Source organism: Triticum dicoccoides, chromosome 6B (genome assembly GCF_002162155.2).
Source record: "Triticum dicoccoides isolate Atlit2015 ecotype Zavitan chromosome 6B, WEW_v2.0, whole genome shotgun sequence".
NCBI lineage: Eukaryota > Viridiplantae > Streptophyta > Magnoliopsida > Poales > Poaceae > Triticum > Triticum dicoccoides.
In genome coordinates this window covers 475,972,498-475,985,976 of record NC_041391.1, presented here as the reverse complement: position 1 = coordinate 475,985,976, position 13,479 = coordinate 475,972,498, and the positions used below count along the sequence as shown (strand labels likewise).

At 42.4% G+C, this 13,479-nt stretch overlaps 1 protein-coding gene across 2 annotated transcripts; it reads right to left on the bottom strand.

Moving 5' to 3' along the window:
• Window positions 1-486: 486 nt before the first annotated feature.
• On the bottom strand, window positions 487-8,985 carry LOC119322574 (DEAD-box ATP-dependent RNA helicase 8-like). Of its 2 annotated transcripts, XM_037596057.1 has the most exons (10): window positions 8,379-8,985; window positions 7,996-8,056; window positions 7,231-7,465; window positions 6,773-7,011; window positions 5,088-5,339; window positions 4,821-5,001; window positions 4,046-4,134; window positions 3,163-3,236; window positions 2,893-3,080; window positions 487-1,292 (listed from the first exon to the last, which is right to left on the bottom strand). In XM_037596057.1, the coding sequence occupies exons 1-9, from the start codon at window positions 8,738-8,740 to the stop codon at window positions 3,002-3,004; spliced, it is 1,572 nt and encodes a 523-aa protein (XP_037451954.1). In that variant the 5' UTR covers window positions 8,741-8,985; the 3' UTR covers window positions 487-1,292; window positions 2,893-3,001. The 2 variants fall into 2 exon arrangements, with proteins under 2 accessions (XP_037451954.1, XP_037451955.1); XM_037596058.1 differs by lacking the exon at window positions 2,893-3,080.
• Window positions 8,986-13,479: the final 4,494 nt, after the last annotated feature.

The following is a 13,479-nucleotide window of genomic DNA, read 5'->3' as shown; positions in this document are numbered from 1 at the left end:
GAAAGGCGTATCACGGACAGGACAGAGCCCGTTGCCACTCTCAGCTTACGAGACCGTGCACTCTGCACGCAGTCTGCAGAGACGAGTTTCGCCGGCAGCAGTGGTTCGATAGATAGACATGAAAACCCACGAGGTGACGGGGTTCAATGTTCATGATGGCATTTCCCTTTTCTTCTTTGTTGTAAGAGTCGAACTTTCAAAACATTTGACAGGATTACCCATTTGTAACAACTACTGTAAAGAATATAGCTTTGAAAAACAAACCCAGAATGGATTTGATATTATTTTTTCACATCAGAGTTAAATAACAGGTCACGGAATATGCAGAACCACTTCTTCTCAATACTTGACTAGCTAGGGGACGTTCTAATCCCGTAATCATCAAAGAAAAATAGTACGTCATAAATACCATGGTAGAAAGCATACAGCATAAAGATGCACGTATACAATCTCAAAAAAAAAAAGATGCACGTAGACGGCACAGAATGAATCAACAGAAAGACGGTTGACAATCAACAATGAGGCAGCAAATAACAGTTCAGTGTCTACTGGCATCCCTTGTCCAGCACAGATAGCAGCAGATAAGCTCTGTTTATTCAACAATACATTGTCAACTTGGAAATATCCAGCAGAATTTAAGCGAGGACCATGACATACAGGCACATTGCCTAGGCATGATGCAAGAGCTAGACTGCGTAGCACAATGCAGCTGAATGCACATTATTGACAGACCAATATCCACTTCACGACCAATAGCCAAAAGCCCCAGCGACTACTAGGCATGATGCAAGAGGAAGGTTGCGTATGCATAGCACAATGCAGCTCACTGCACATTATTGACACACTCAGATCCAGTTCACCCTCTAATGGTTGAAAGCCCTAGCGACTACTACTACGCATCGACAGTTCAGAGCTCAAGTTGGACGACCGACTTCTGATTGACACCTCAACACAACACACGACCAAGCTGGAACCTGGGATAACTTGTGTGCACCAACAGTGCAGACCCACAACCAGTAAGTAACAGGGTTAAAATGTCCTGTGAGAAATAGCTAACGACACCACAAAGAAACGAAAGGAACTATGATGTCAAGAACTAAAAGACCACGGCTAGACCAATAACAGGCACCTAGCAATGTACACCGCCATGTGCCTGAAACAGTAACAGGACGTTTGCCCTGAGTTAACCACACTAATGTCAGCATAACAACGTCAATCAGAACACCCGGATGTCTTGTCTCACACATGATCCACTAATGTTCCCATATACCACAGGAGGCCCACGATAAGACCTGCAAACATGACAGAAGGTAAACATAAGCTGTGGCAGGAGGTAAAAACATGAAGAACACAAGTATATATATGTTCTGTTAGAGACTAAGAATTGATGATCTCTAATCGCATAATTCAAATGTGATGCAAAAACCGGGCGTGTTTGTCGCAGCTAACTATCATTGACTACATGGGTGCAGCACCAACCAGACACTCCAGGCTTGCCATGCACGCAACTGGTGTGGCAACCATCACCATCTACATGTAGTTGTATTTCCCTCATACAGACAGCTTTGCGCGGAGGTCGCGAGAGGAGTCGCTGTATAGCGACCAGCACAGCCAGCAGAGTAGCACGGAGAGCAGCGAACAGCCTCGGCCTTGGAAAGTAAGGGCAGCGGCGGCAGCATCAGTAGTAGGCAAGCAGCACACTAGCAGCCACTCCAAATCCAGGGAGAGCCAGGCGCGAGACCAAGTTGCAGGCCCAAGCACTAGAAGGCTGGACCAAGTAGTAGCAGCAGCAGGCCCAGGCAAGAAGCAGAGACACACACGGTGCACTGCAGGAGGAGAACGGCCAGGGAAGACCGGGCGCTGGGTGGCGCACGGAAAAGAGCAGACTCGCCAGGAGCAGGGGCGGACTGCCAGCGAAGGCTCTGACAGATGGGAGAACCAGCACGGTGAAACGGCGCCTTGAGGTGGAGTCGTCGTGCCTGGGTGGCAGCGGCTCAATTCCAGTGGGAGGCAACGACTCGAGTAGTGGATGGCGGCGGCTGCAATAGGAGAGATGGCGGCACTGGCTGGAAGGAAAGATCTGGGTGCGGCCGCCAATGAAGAACACAGGCGGCCGTCGAGGGTCCCAATCCAAGAGGTGGCCTGTGGCTGCCCAGTAGCGAACGTGTAGAGGCCTAGCGGCGCATCGATCCAATGCGGCCCAAGTTGATGCAGGGGACGGTTGGGATGAGTTCCACCAGGGTCAAAGGAGACAGCCATCGCTTGGTCTTGGAGCAGAAGCAGAGGAAATCTTGATCGGGAAGAGGTCGATATGTAGAGAAGTCACCGGACAAGCACAGGAGACGCGCAGATCGTACAGACCGAAAAAAAAATCGATCGAGAGCAAGGACAAGTTGTGGCGTCCGAGGGAGACCTAAACCTAGGCTCTAATACGATGTTATGATGCAACTTATCTCTATTGCAAGGCCCACGGGCCATATATATATTACACAAGACTTGAGGTGCAAGGAAAGGAAACATAGCCTAATAAGGACTCCTAGACCAATAATAATACTTCCTAACAAAGTGCTTTCTTTGGTTCAATAGTTGCATTTGTAGGTTAGAAAAAATCCCTAAGCTGTACTAACTTCACACACAGTAAACTAGGAGATCCAAATGTGATGGATCAAACTTGTGAAGTGACAACCCACATAAGGTACAAAATTGTGCAAATGTACAAGCAGCTTCCACAATTAAACGAACCAATGGATGCCACACAAACCCCCCAAATAACGTTAAAGCTTCAGGTGACAGTGAGCATATTTTCAGTCATTGTGAATTTGTGATTCAAAAACTAAACAGTTAGCGGTTAAGGATCATGACACGAAACCACAAACAAGAACAATTTGTTACCTGACAGGTGATGAGATGGTATTTACAAGAGTTGTCTTCTTATTACTCAGAGAAAGTGAATGCATGAGAAAGCACTATCCTATCATTGGCAATATATGGCACTATCCTATCATTGGCAATATATGGCCTGGTCTATCTGAGGGGGAATCTGTTTTATCTCAGTCCCAAGCTCCTGCTCAATCCTATACCTGTTCCGGAAACAATATTCTGTCAAGAGAGCAACTAAAGAATATAAGAGGTCAAGAAATTTGAGGTAGGAAATGAGCATACAAGTTAAAGCGATCCTCGTAGGTGATCAAATTCACAGCCAAACCAAGGTGACCGAATCTCCCAGATCTACCAACCTATAAAGCCAAAAAAAGGTTATGAGAATCATTAAAAATCAGAGCAGGAGAGATATTATGAACAAAGTAACCAAAATATCGAGGATAAATCATTTACATGATACACAAAAATTATTTTTCTATTCAGATAAAAACCATTAAGGCTGTGTTCGGGACAACGGAATTTTACAGGAATCGTGGAGGTTTCCTTTGCTGTGGATTTCTTTCCTTCGGAGCATTCGGTGCAAAGGAACAGCCACACTGATTCCAAAGGAAAGGCTTCCTATCCTCCGTTTTTCAGAGGAACTTGAGCATGCGCTCGAAGCTCATTTTTTGTGTAGGACCAAGGCAAACAGGTGCAGCCCTGGACTGCTGGTTTTGATGCGTTTGACTGTAGAAGCAGGGTGGACCTGGTTCAGATGGACCATCCAATGGCACGTGAAAGCAAAAACGATGGTGGTGCATGTGGTCCGTGTTTACGTGTAACAATGATTGACCAAGAGGTGTAACAATGATTCACCAAGAGGCAAGCACAGCCGGTTGCCCTTTAGTTTTTAATCCGTCCGTTAATTTATTATATCTCCTATGCTGGCTTTCTGGCGTTCCAAACACCACTAGTTGAACTTTTTACTGCAATTTCAAGCCTGTAGGTTTTCACTTTGGCCTCCATCCTATTCCTACACATTTTTCTATCCCTTTGTTTTGTGCCACGTTCCGAACAGGGCCCGGGATTGTGGAACAGATAAAACAATATTCCCAGAATACGTCATAATAAGAAAATCTGATTGTCACGGTATGAGAAATTGAGTCAAAAAAAATCATTTGCATACCCTGTGGAGATACGTTTCAGAGCTCTTGGGGAAATCAAAATTGATAACAACATTAACAGCTTGAATATCTATCCCCCTTGTGAAAAGATCTGAAAAAGATGAAGCCACAGACGTAAGAAACTTGAACAAATGGTATGCCACACACTTCTTCCAGGTTTCCAGCAACAAGTCCAACAACTACTACTAAACAATTTTACTACTCCCTAGATCCATATTAACTAAAATTGTACTTTGTACTAAACCAGCGTCAATTAATATGGATCGGAGGGAGTAGCATCTATTTCTTAATAAATTCACCACTTCAGTGATTCTGCTTATAACAAGCAGTTGATGGAAGTTTGAAGTGATCACTGGAAAATTGACTGGCATGAAACAACGATATTAGATTTTTCTTTTTGATCGTGTCTTTCACTGCCAGAACTAATTTGAGACACTCGTCTCTTAGTTAGTCACTTGATATTTGACAAGTATCTCTTCGGGGATAGAACTCTACTGAAATTTAAAACAGCAAACTAAATAGATGATTTATTGAGGACAAAACATGTATAAGTGATTGATTAGACCGAGTTAAAATTTCAAGTACACTGTGCCTTTTCATCATCAAAATAAATTGCATAATGGCAAGGATGAAGACAAGCTTACATTGAGTGACACAAATATGTTATTTGTATGCAAGAACACAGAAAACTCGGACCAGATAGCATACAAAGGGAGATGAACTAGCAATGAGTTCCAAATAGAAAACGGGCAATACAGAAGGCACATAATTGCTTACCTGTACAAACAAGGTTCCTGCATGCCCCATTACGGAAATCATGGAAAACTCTGTTACGGTGGTCCTGCAGCATCTTTGCATGGATGTAGAAGCATGAGTAACCAAGCTCCGTGATCTTTTTCGCTAATAGCTCAACACGATTTACAGAGTTGCAGAATATTATTGACTGATTTATTTGAAGCTGTACCAATATAAACATAAATTGGATTATTTATATGTATGCGGAAGATCAAAATGTCCAACTAAATTAAGAGACAGTTATTAAACCTTGGAAAAGAGGGTGTTAAGACAATGAACTTTCTGCCTTTCTTCTACAAAAGCATAGAATTGTGTAATTCCCTTCAGTGTAAGTTCATCCATGAGGTTAATAACATAAGGTTTAGGCAGATATTTATCCTTGAACTCCTTGACAGTCACAGGGAATGTTGCTGAAAACATTAAAATCTGTCGACTCGCTGGAAGGTAACGGATCAACTGCTCTATAGAAGGTTGAAATTCAGGAGAGAGAAGCTTGTCTGCCTGCGAAAAGCCAACACCTCTCATAAGAAAGCACAAACATGTGTATGTAGATATATTTATTTATTGACAGGCCCAAGACTACAGAAGCAAATTCATTCACATTAAATTCTACAAACAAAAATAGCTTCAATACATTTACTATAATGTCCCAAGCAGGTTGGGGCAGGCTAGACATGTAACCCAAGAGAAAATAGCTTCAATACATTTCATTATAGTATATTACAAGATGAAGACGAGGGCGCCGCCACCTTGTTTCTCAGCTTCAGGTACTATTTGTCCTTAGGAACCATAACTCAATTCTTTTACAGACTAACCTTGCCTTCGTACATACTCTTTACCAGTGTGTCATCTTTCTATCATTCTTATTCACAGGTAACTTAAGCAATGATCTTAATGCCAGTGCTTCTCACTACCAACTATTACCTCCGTCCCAAAATTCTTGTCTTAGATTTGTCTAGATATGGATGTATCTAACACTAGAAGTAACGGAGAGAATACTATTTAGCCTAAATACAGGAACTCATTTTTTTCACGGGGTTATTATTGCTTGCAAGTATACATGCTTTCTCATGATTTTTTTCGCATTCTTGTTGTTTTTTCCAAATGAACTAAATAGTAATGAGTTCGATGTTACAGTTTGATTTCAAAAAACCTTATTTGTTCGACGGGAACTAGAAAGGGCAGTTACTTGATGTAGCGGTTGAGGACGAATCATATATTTGCATGTTTGAGTCAGGAAAAACAGAATCGGCGTAGGCATAGTCCAACAGCTACAAATTCTTCTTCTGAAATGGTTTTCTTAAGGCACTTCTACAATGATGACTGAAGGCATAGTGTGAGATGTAATAACTATTTGGTTTGCTGATGAACTCAAGTTATGTTTGCAACTAAAGTCATGGTGCGGGCGTGCGGCACAATTGCTCAGCTCCATACCAAGTTACCAACCAGTTATAAACCCCTGGCATGTTTGGTTCACGTACTACTACTTAAGGTTGCAAACTTCACAACTTCTTTTGCTCAAACCCAAGGAGTACTTATCAAGCTATGTTACATTGTCAAAATAGGAGCCACATTTCTAAGGGCATCTTTCAACAGTTCTTTGAGTCGGTGACGTGCGCGACTCTCTTGGCAAAGAGTACTTAACACAGGTGCGGCCATGAACCAGAGCAGGTGTTAACTTAAACTCAGTCAACTTGCCTAACTACCAAACAGGCCCAGCAAAAAAAATGCTAGTTGCCACAAGTAGCTACATAAACTGTGGGTTCGAAAACTTTTCAGAACAGAGTGGCAAAGTATGGTCAGCAACCAGCATCCAAACAGACAGATACAAATACAAGTGAACAAATATTCACCATGTATTAAGATTAAAAAAACAGACATTTACAAGACAATGCAAGCAATGTGACTACTTAGATACGCTTACAATGAATTACCTCGTCCATAACAAGCATTGAACAGTCCTTCAAGATGCAAACACCTTTCTTCGTAAGGTCCAAAATACGTCCAGGCGTTCCAACAAGTAAATGGACAGGTTGATATAGACGAACAATATCATCCTTCAGGCTAGTTCCACCAGTGGTGACCATAACTTGAATCTTCAGGTGCTTGCCAAGCTCTTTGCAAACTTGGGATGTCTGTAGAGCCAATTCCCTTGTGGGAACAACTATAACAACTACAAATTACAGGAGGCAGCATTCGATTATTAAAACTTTCTAGTACTATATAGCTGACTAATGCACAGGTACACCGAAACAAAAACAAATAAAACCCCGTGTTGGGAAGAAGCAAATATACATGTCAAAGTTTCTATCAGCTATTACTATCAAGGCACGGGTAATACATTTGACCCCCAAACAGTATCTATCAGATCAAGTGAGGATGCAGACCAAACCTTGAATAGCATTTTTGTCCTGGTCGATCTTTTCCAGTGCAGGAATACAAAATGCAGCTGTCTTGCCAGTTCCATTTTTTGCTCTAGCAAGAATATCACTGCCAGTTAATGCAATAGGAATGCTTTCTTCTTGGATTGGGGAGGGATTTTCAAATCCTTTCTCATATATTCCCATCAGGAGTTCACGCTTAAGAAAATAGTCTTCAAACTCATTCCCTTTGGTGGCAGTAACATCCTGTACAAAGAACGAGACAAATAATAACGATGACATCAAGACACAAAGCAAGGAAGCAACATTATGAATTAGCTTATTGAACACGGCATTAACCAAAGATCCAAGGGATCTAACACTTGTGGGGTAAAAAATCCATAACCAAAGTTTCTTAATATGCCAGTATTATCATTACAATAATATATAGGATGAAGTCTTATTTATTCATGTTGAAAATACAAGTAACTAGCATCAAGGATCAAGTAACGAAATATTGATTTGCATGTTATGGTATGAAGATAACTCATGGATTCAGACAAAACAGCCTCCAAAACTAGGATCGCCGTATATTTGGCGTGCAATGTAGGCATCACAAACAAAAGTTGATAAATAAAGAAAGTCGTGGGTACAATTTTTACCACGGCAAGAAATAACTAGTTACACAAAGTAGAGATAGCGACCGACATATTGCAAAGTTCAGGTATTCCTGGTATCGGAAGTACCCTAACTCCAGAAACAAACACAAAACGAAGAATCAAGATGGCATGAATTACCTCTGTCCTGAATCGTGTATCTGCGGGTGGAAGCTTCAGTTGGGCCTTCCAATCTTGTGAACTGCACAAACCAAGTATAATAATTGCTGAGTGGCCATCTCCAGCTCACGTTTTTCCACTTAGAATGGTTATTTATGATCATGTCTAGATAATGATTCATTAGTTACCCGATGTTTGCTAAACTACATTGTATTACAGTTCAGCTAGAAACATAGAATGCGGAAAACTAATGTGGGTTGCTTAGCATCAGAAAAAGAATCATCTCCCACAGCATTCGGTTGGCTTTCGCAAGCTACGTTGGTGATGCTTAAACTATGTGTTGAAGCATCAGCTACCATGACCTATAAGTTGCCATCCAAACTACTAAGCTTTTATCGTCTCACCTAGGATCGTTGCCGACCCCCGCTGGGGGTGGCGCCACGACCTTGGGCCCGCTGGTCCCGGCCGCGGTGATCTGGTTTCGCCGCAGCCACTGCTGCTGCTGTTGCTGCTGCTGGTGGTGGTGATTTTGGTGATGCTGCTGCTGGTGGTTATTTTGGTGGTGCTGCTGCTGGTGGTTATTTTGGTGGTGCTGCTGCGGCTGCGGCTGCGGCTGGCGCTGCACGTATTGTTGCTGGTGCGCCGCCGACGTCTGCTGGTGGTGGTGGTGGTTGTTCTGCGACAACGGCGGGCCACGCCCGTAGTAGTTAGGGTTCCCGCCGCGACCGTTGCCGGTTCCGGGAGGGTACCTGGCGCGCGGATCCATGGGTGAGAGGAGGGATCAGATCTTGTCAGGAATCGGCGAGAGAAGGGGCGGATCGAACAGCGACGAGGAGATCAGAAAGGGGAAGTGGATTCGGATGGTGGAATCAAGGTGTTGGGCGCCCGGATCAGGCCGAAATTTGAACCCTTTCTGCCTAGTGTTCGTGCCGGGGAGGAGGAGCGAGACGACGGAACGGAAGGGATGGGAGCGTCGCCGAACGTCTGAAGCTAGGGCAGCGACGAGTTGGAATTGGAGGAGGGAGACAATTACAACAATGCCCTGCCAAATTTATCTGCCTACGCCTGAAAACGGAAAAAATTACTGCTACTATTTTTTTTAGAACTAATTACTACTACTAAACAAACCTTGAACTGGTAGACCAAAAATAAATCGAGCCATATAAACTTCTAGAGCCCAAATTACCACCAAGCTATCCTGGTCTATTTTGAACCTTAAGAAAGTTCCCAAACAGGGATTCATCAACATGGCAAATCGAACCAAGAATTGTTGGGTTGTTTTTCCAAGAAATCTCGCTTCGTTTTATTAAGCATCTGACAAGTTCATAGATACAGAGATTGGGTTATGGGAATGTCCCAGCCATAAGTGGCGACCTACATCTAGCACATAGGCATGCTTGACGGAAATAATAAGCTTCAAAATTAAAGTTTCCATTCCAAAAATAAAATTACAACTATGAAAAGTGGTTCTTCTGCTTGTATCTCGCGAATAATCGTTACATGTGTTTCACAAGTTCCCTCATCGATATCTTGTATCACATCCTTGCAATATGTCGAATTCTTCCAAGATTATTGAATGCGGCTAAGGGAGAGGGCGCGACAAGAATTTGAGCCGGCCCACTATACCATGCTCGTGTTATTAAAATTTTGTTCAAAATTTGAAAATATGTTCATGTTTGCAAACTTTGTTCATAAATTCAAAACATCTTCATGTTTAAAAAACATTTTCAAAAATGTTCGTATTTTTAAAAAATTGTGCCAATTTTCAAAATATGTTCATCCTTTCAAATTTTGTTCAAAAAATAAAAAATTGTTCGGTAATTCAAAAAATATTCATGCATTTAATATATTGTTTATAAGTTAAAAAAATCTTTTCTATTTTTGGCCACAAGTTACAAAATGTTTCGTTTGGAATTTCAACAATCTTCAAAATGTGTTCTTCAATGATTTCTTCTTATGATCTGATAGCCTCGCAACCCATTGCATTTGTCGTGGGATCAACTGAATGGCTTTGAATTAAGATTCTGTATGTATGAAATAAAATTGTTTCGTAGATGTATCTTGTCTTGTCCGTGATCTTCATCCCTGCAGGTACCCAGAATCATGAAAATCGAGCAACGGCGAGGCTAAGTGTAGAGAGAACGTGAAGTGTTATTCTGAACACCAGTGACAGAAAGGTTTAGTATGGTAACACAGATCCAATCCTTGGGGATTCAAGAGGTGTAGTCACTAAACACCAAAAGCTCTTGTCTAATATTTATTATCTTAATTATCGAAGCAACCCCGCACGACGGATAGGACCTGCGATAAGACAACTGATTCTTGATGCAAGACTCGTGTCGGTCAAGATGTTATTTGGACACATCTCGCACTTCGGTTCGTAACAAGCACATCTCGATGGGTGACTTTCAGCGCTCAAATTAAGATCATATCTGGTCCCAACACAAATACATGGTTGTAAGCATTAAGACCTCATACCCGTTTTATTATAGTGTTTGAATTATCGTTTGCTTGATTGATTCGGTAAAATCTGTAATTGGTCCTTTAAGAAAGCTTGCTAGAGATCACTACCTTAAGGAAATCTTCCTCTCGTGGGTTCGATAACCCAGGGTCACCTCTGGGGAAATAGGTACATGATACTTTTCTGTTTCTTTATCGGATCACTAAAAGGAGGTATCACCGTCTGATGCTTCGTTCCCCCTCCCCATCGAATCTTCACCCCTCGTGTTCATCTTTGGGAAAATACAAAGCACGTGGAAGATTCATGGCGGTCTTCCGCCCTCTCCCGCGGCGTGCAGCGAGCGTTCCTCTCATGTTTGCCTCGCTTTTGACGCTCTTCACCGGCACTCACCATTGTCAATCACAAACAAAAAAGGGTTTTTGCCCCACTGCAGCTTTTCGTCACTCCCTGATGCATCCATGTTGAGCTCACTGGTGCCGACCACAACAACGCTCCTTGTCAAGGTTGTGATAATCCCCAAGTGCAGGGAATCATCGTAGCAATTTCCAAAGGTGAAAGTGATAAGCATGGAGTGTCAAACCCACAAGGAGCTAAAGATAAGATCAATATTCTCTCAAGTCCTATCTGCCACTGACTCTATGTGCAACGAATGTTTGCTTCCAACTAGAAACGAGAAATAAAACTATGTTGTCGGTATGAAGAGGATAACTTTGCATGATATCGGAGAGCTAAAATATAAAAGTAGGTGTCATAACGTTAGAATATATTACTTAAGTATTATAAATAGCGAGTGTGGAATAATGATGGGTTGGTGTGTGGAATTGTCCTAGGCAATTGTTAACAAGATCGGTAATCATTATTGCAGTTTCATATGAGGGAGAGGCATAAACTAACATATTTTCTCTTCTTGGATCATATGCACTTATGATTGGAACTCTAGCAAGCATCCGCAACTACTAGAGATCACTAAGGTAAAATCCAACCATAGCATTAACATATCAAGTCCCCTTTATCACATACGCAACAACTCCCTTACTCGGGTTTATGCTTCTGTCACTCAAGCAACCCACTATAAGCGGATCATGAACGTATTGCAACACCCTACAGCGAGAATCTCTCACACTTGCGTGACACGAAGGGTACAATAGGACAGCGCCAAAATAAAACGTACAACTTATACCAATCTAAATCATCAATCAACCAAAAGACAAAGGATATCTACTCAAAACATCATAGGATGAAAACACATCATTGGATCATAATATGTGGCATAAAGCACCATTAGTAAAATTTATATGTTTATAGATCATGAAAAGAATAATTTATGTGATGGTTATATTGTTGAATTCATTGATGTTTTGAAATAAAACTAAGCAACTAGTCCGCTTGACGCTGCAGTAGAACCAGCATGAGCGGCGGCACCGCCACCTTACTCGGAGTCCGAGTCCACGTCCTCGACTTTGTCCTCGTCCCTCTTCCTCTTCCTCTTTGCCGACGCTTCTTTGCTTGAACCGGACACTGGGCTCTACTTCTTCATCCAACCCCTGTAGATATTTAAACAAATGTAGGCATCCATTGTTGCGTACAGGATGTGATCTTCATCTAATGTCTTTGACTCCCATGCATGATGAAACTCTGGGTGAGGTTTCTTCAATTGAGTGTAGGAAGGATCAATCATGGCTGCTGCCAGGGTCAGCATTGAAGGCTGGGAGAAGGACAACATGCTTCCCTTATAGAGATCAAAGGACTGGCCTACAACGAGGCCTATTAGATCCAGGACTCTCCTGTCGGTCGTAAATTCTACAGTAACGAATGTCACTCTTTTTTCCTTGAGGAAGAACTCAAAATCCTGGCACCTAACATCGGCATGGCATATGTGATAGACCAAGCACACATTATGTACGCAAACCTGGATCATGGCAGGCTTCTTCATCTCTGCCACCTTTAGAAGCTTCTCCTTTTCCAGGCTGTGGTGTACACAACATCTAGCCCAGGGACCCACTCATCCTTTGAACTTTTGAACTTGTGTAGGAAGAGACCAAGGTATGCTTCCATCGTCGCGGATCTACGAGTGTAGATGATGATGAACTCATCGTCGGTGATGGTTCTAACCTTGTACTCACCGCCAGTCATGGAGATTTGAGAGGCCATGGATTTTGGAGACGGGTTAGGAGAAGTGGAACTGGTGTAATGTGAAAGGACGGGACGACTAGGAGCGAACTATTGTAAGGTAGAAGAAGGGGACGAGTAGGGCGTGCGAACAGCGTGGGGTGGTGGCTTGCCCGGTGGATAAATGACTCCATGCCCCCAAAGAGTTCTCGAGTACTATGGGGGACCCACTAGATGTCATGTCTACTAGACCCCACATTGTAGGCCTGACGGTATAGCTTTTGCGTGTTCGCATGCCATGCCGACGCGTGCATGTAACTTCACTTAATTCTGTCAACTGCCGCGCCTCCCATGACCTTCGCCTCCCTCGCGCAGTCGTACCCTTTGAGACCTCGGACGGCTATAAATGAGCAATTTTTTTGCCTAATCCACATGCATGATACTCCGTCTGGTCCTTTTTACTCCGCGTAAGATTTGTGTCATGTCAAAGTTTGCAAAGTTTGACCAAATTTATGCTAAAAATATCAATATCTACAATACCAAATGTATATATTATGAAACTATATTTCATAATGAGTATAAAAATATTGATTTGACATTGTGAATGTTGATACATTTTTCTATAAGTTTGGTTAAAGTAGAGGTACATTGACTTCAGACAAAACTTATATGCACAATGCAGACTAGTTCCTCCGCTTAGGTGCGTGCCATGTCCTATCTAGTCATCACAACAAGGTTAGCTATTAGAGTACTACTACCTCCCTTATAGTTTAAAGGACTTGATTAAAAAAATCACCTACTCTTACCAAGATAGAGGCAGTGGAATAGTTTTTGTAGCCTGCAAAAGTACTCAATTAATGCTCTCTTCTTCACAAAAAATGTGTTTACCAATGCATTATCGCATTGCATGCATGCATGAACACTAGTAAATGACA

Excerpts from the sequence above, each read along its gene's own strand:
- LOC119322574 (XM_037596057.1), bottom strand. The coding sequence starts at position 8,740 with ATGGATCCGCGCGCCAGGTACCCTCCCGGAACCGGCAACGGTCGCGGC. Across the intron at positions 7,466-7,995 it reads ATACACGATTCAGGACAGAG|GATGTTACTGCCACCAAAGG; the intron begins GTAATTCATGCC and ends TTCTTTGTACAG. Across the intron at positions 3,237-4,045 it reads CTGAAACGTATCTCCACAGG|GTTGGTAGATCTGGGAGATT; the intron begins GTATGCAAATGA and ends TTGGCTTTATAG.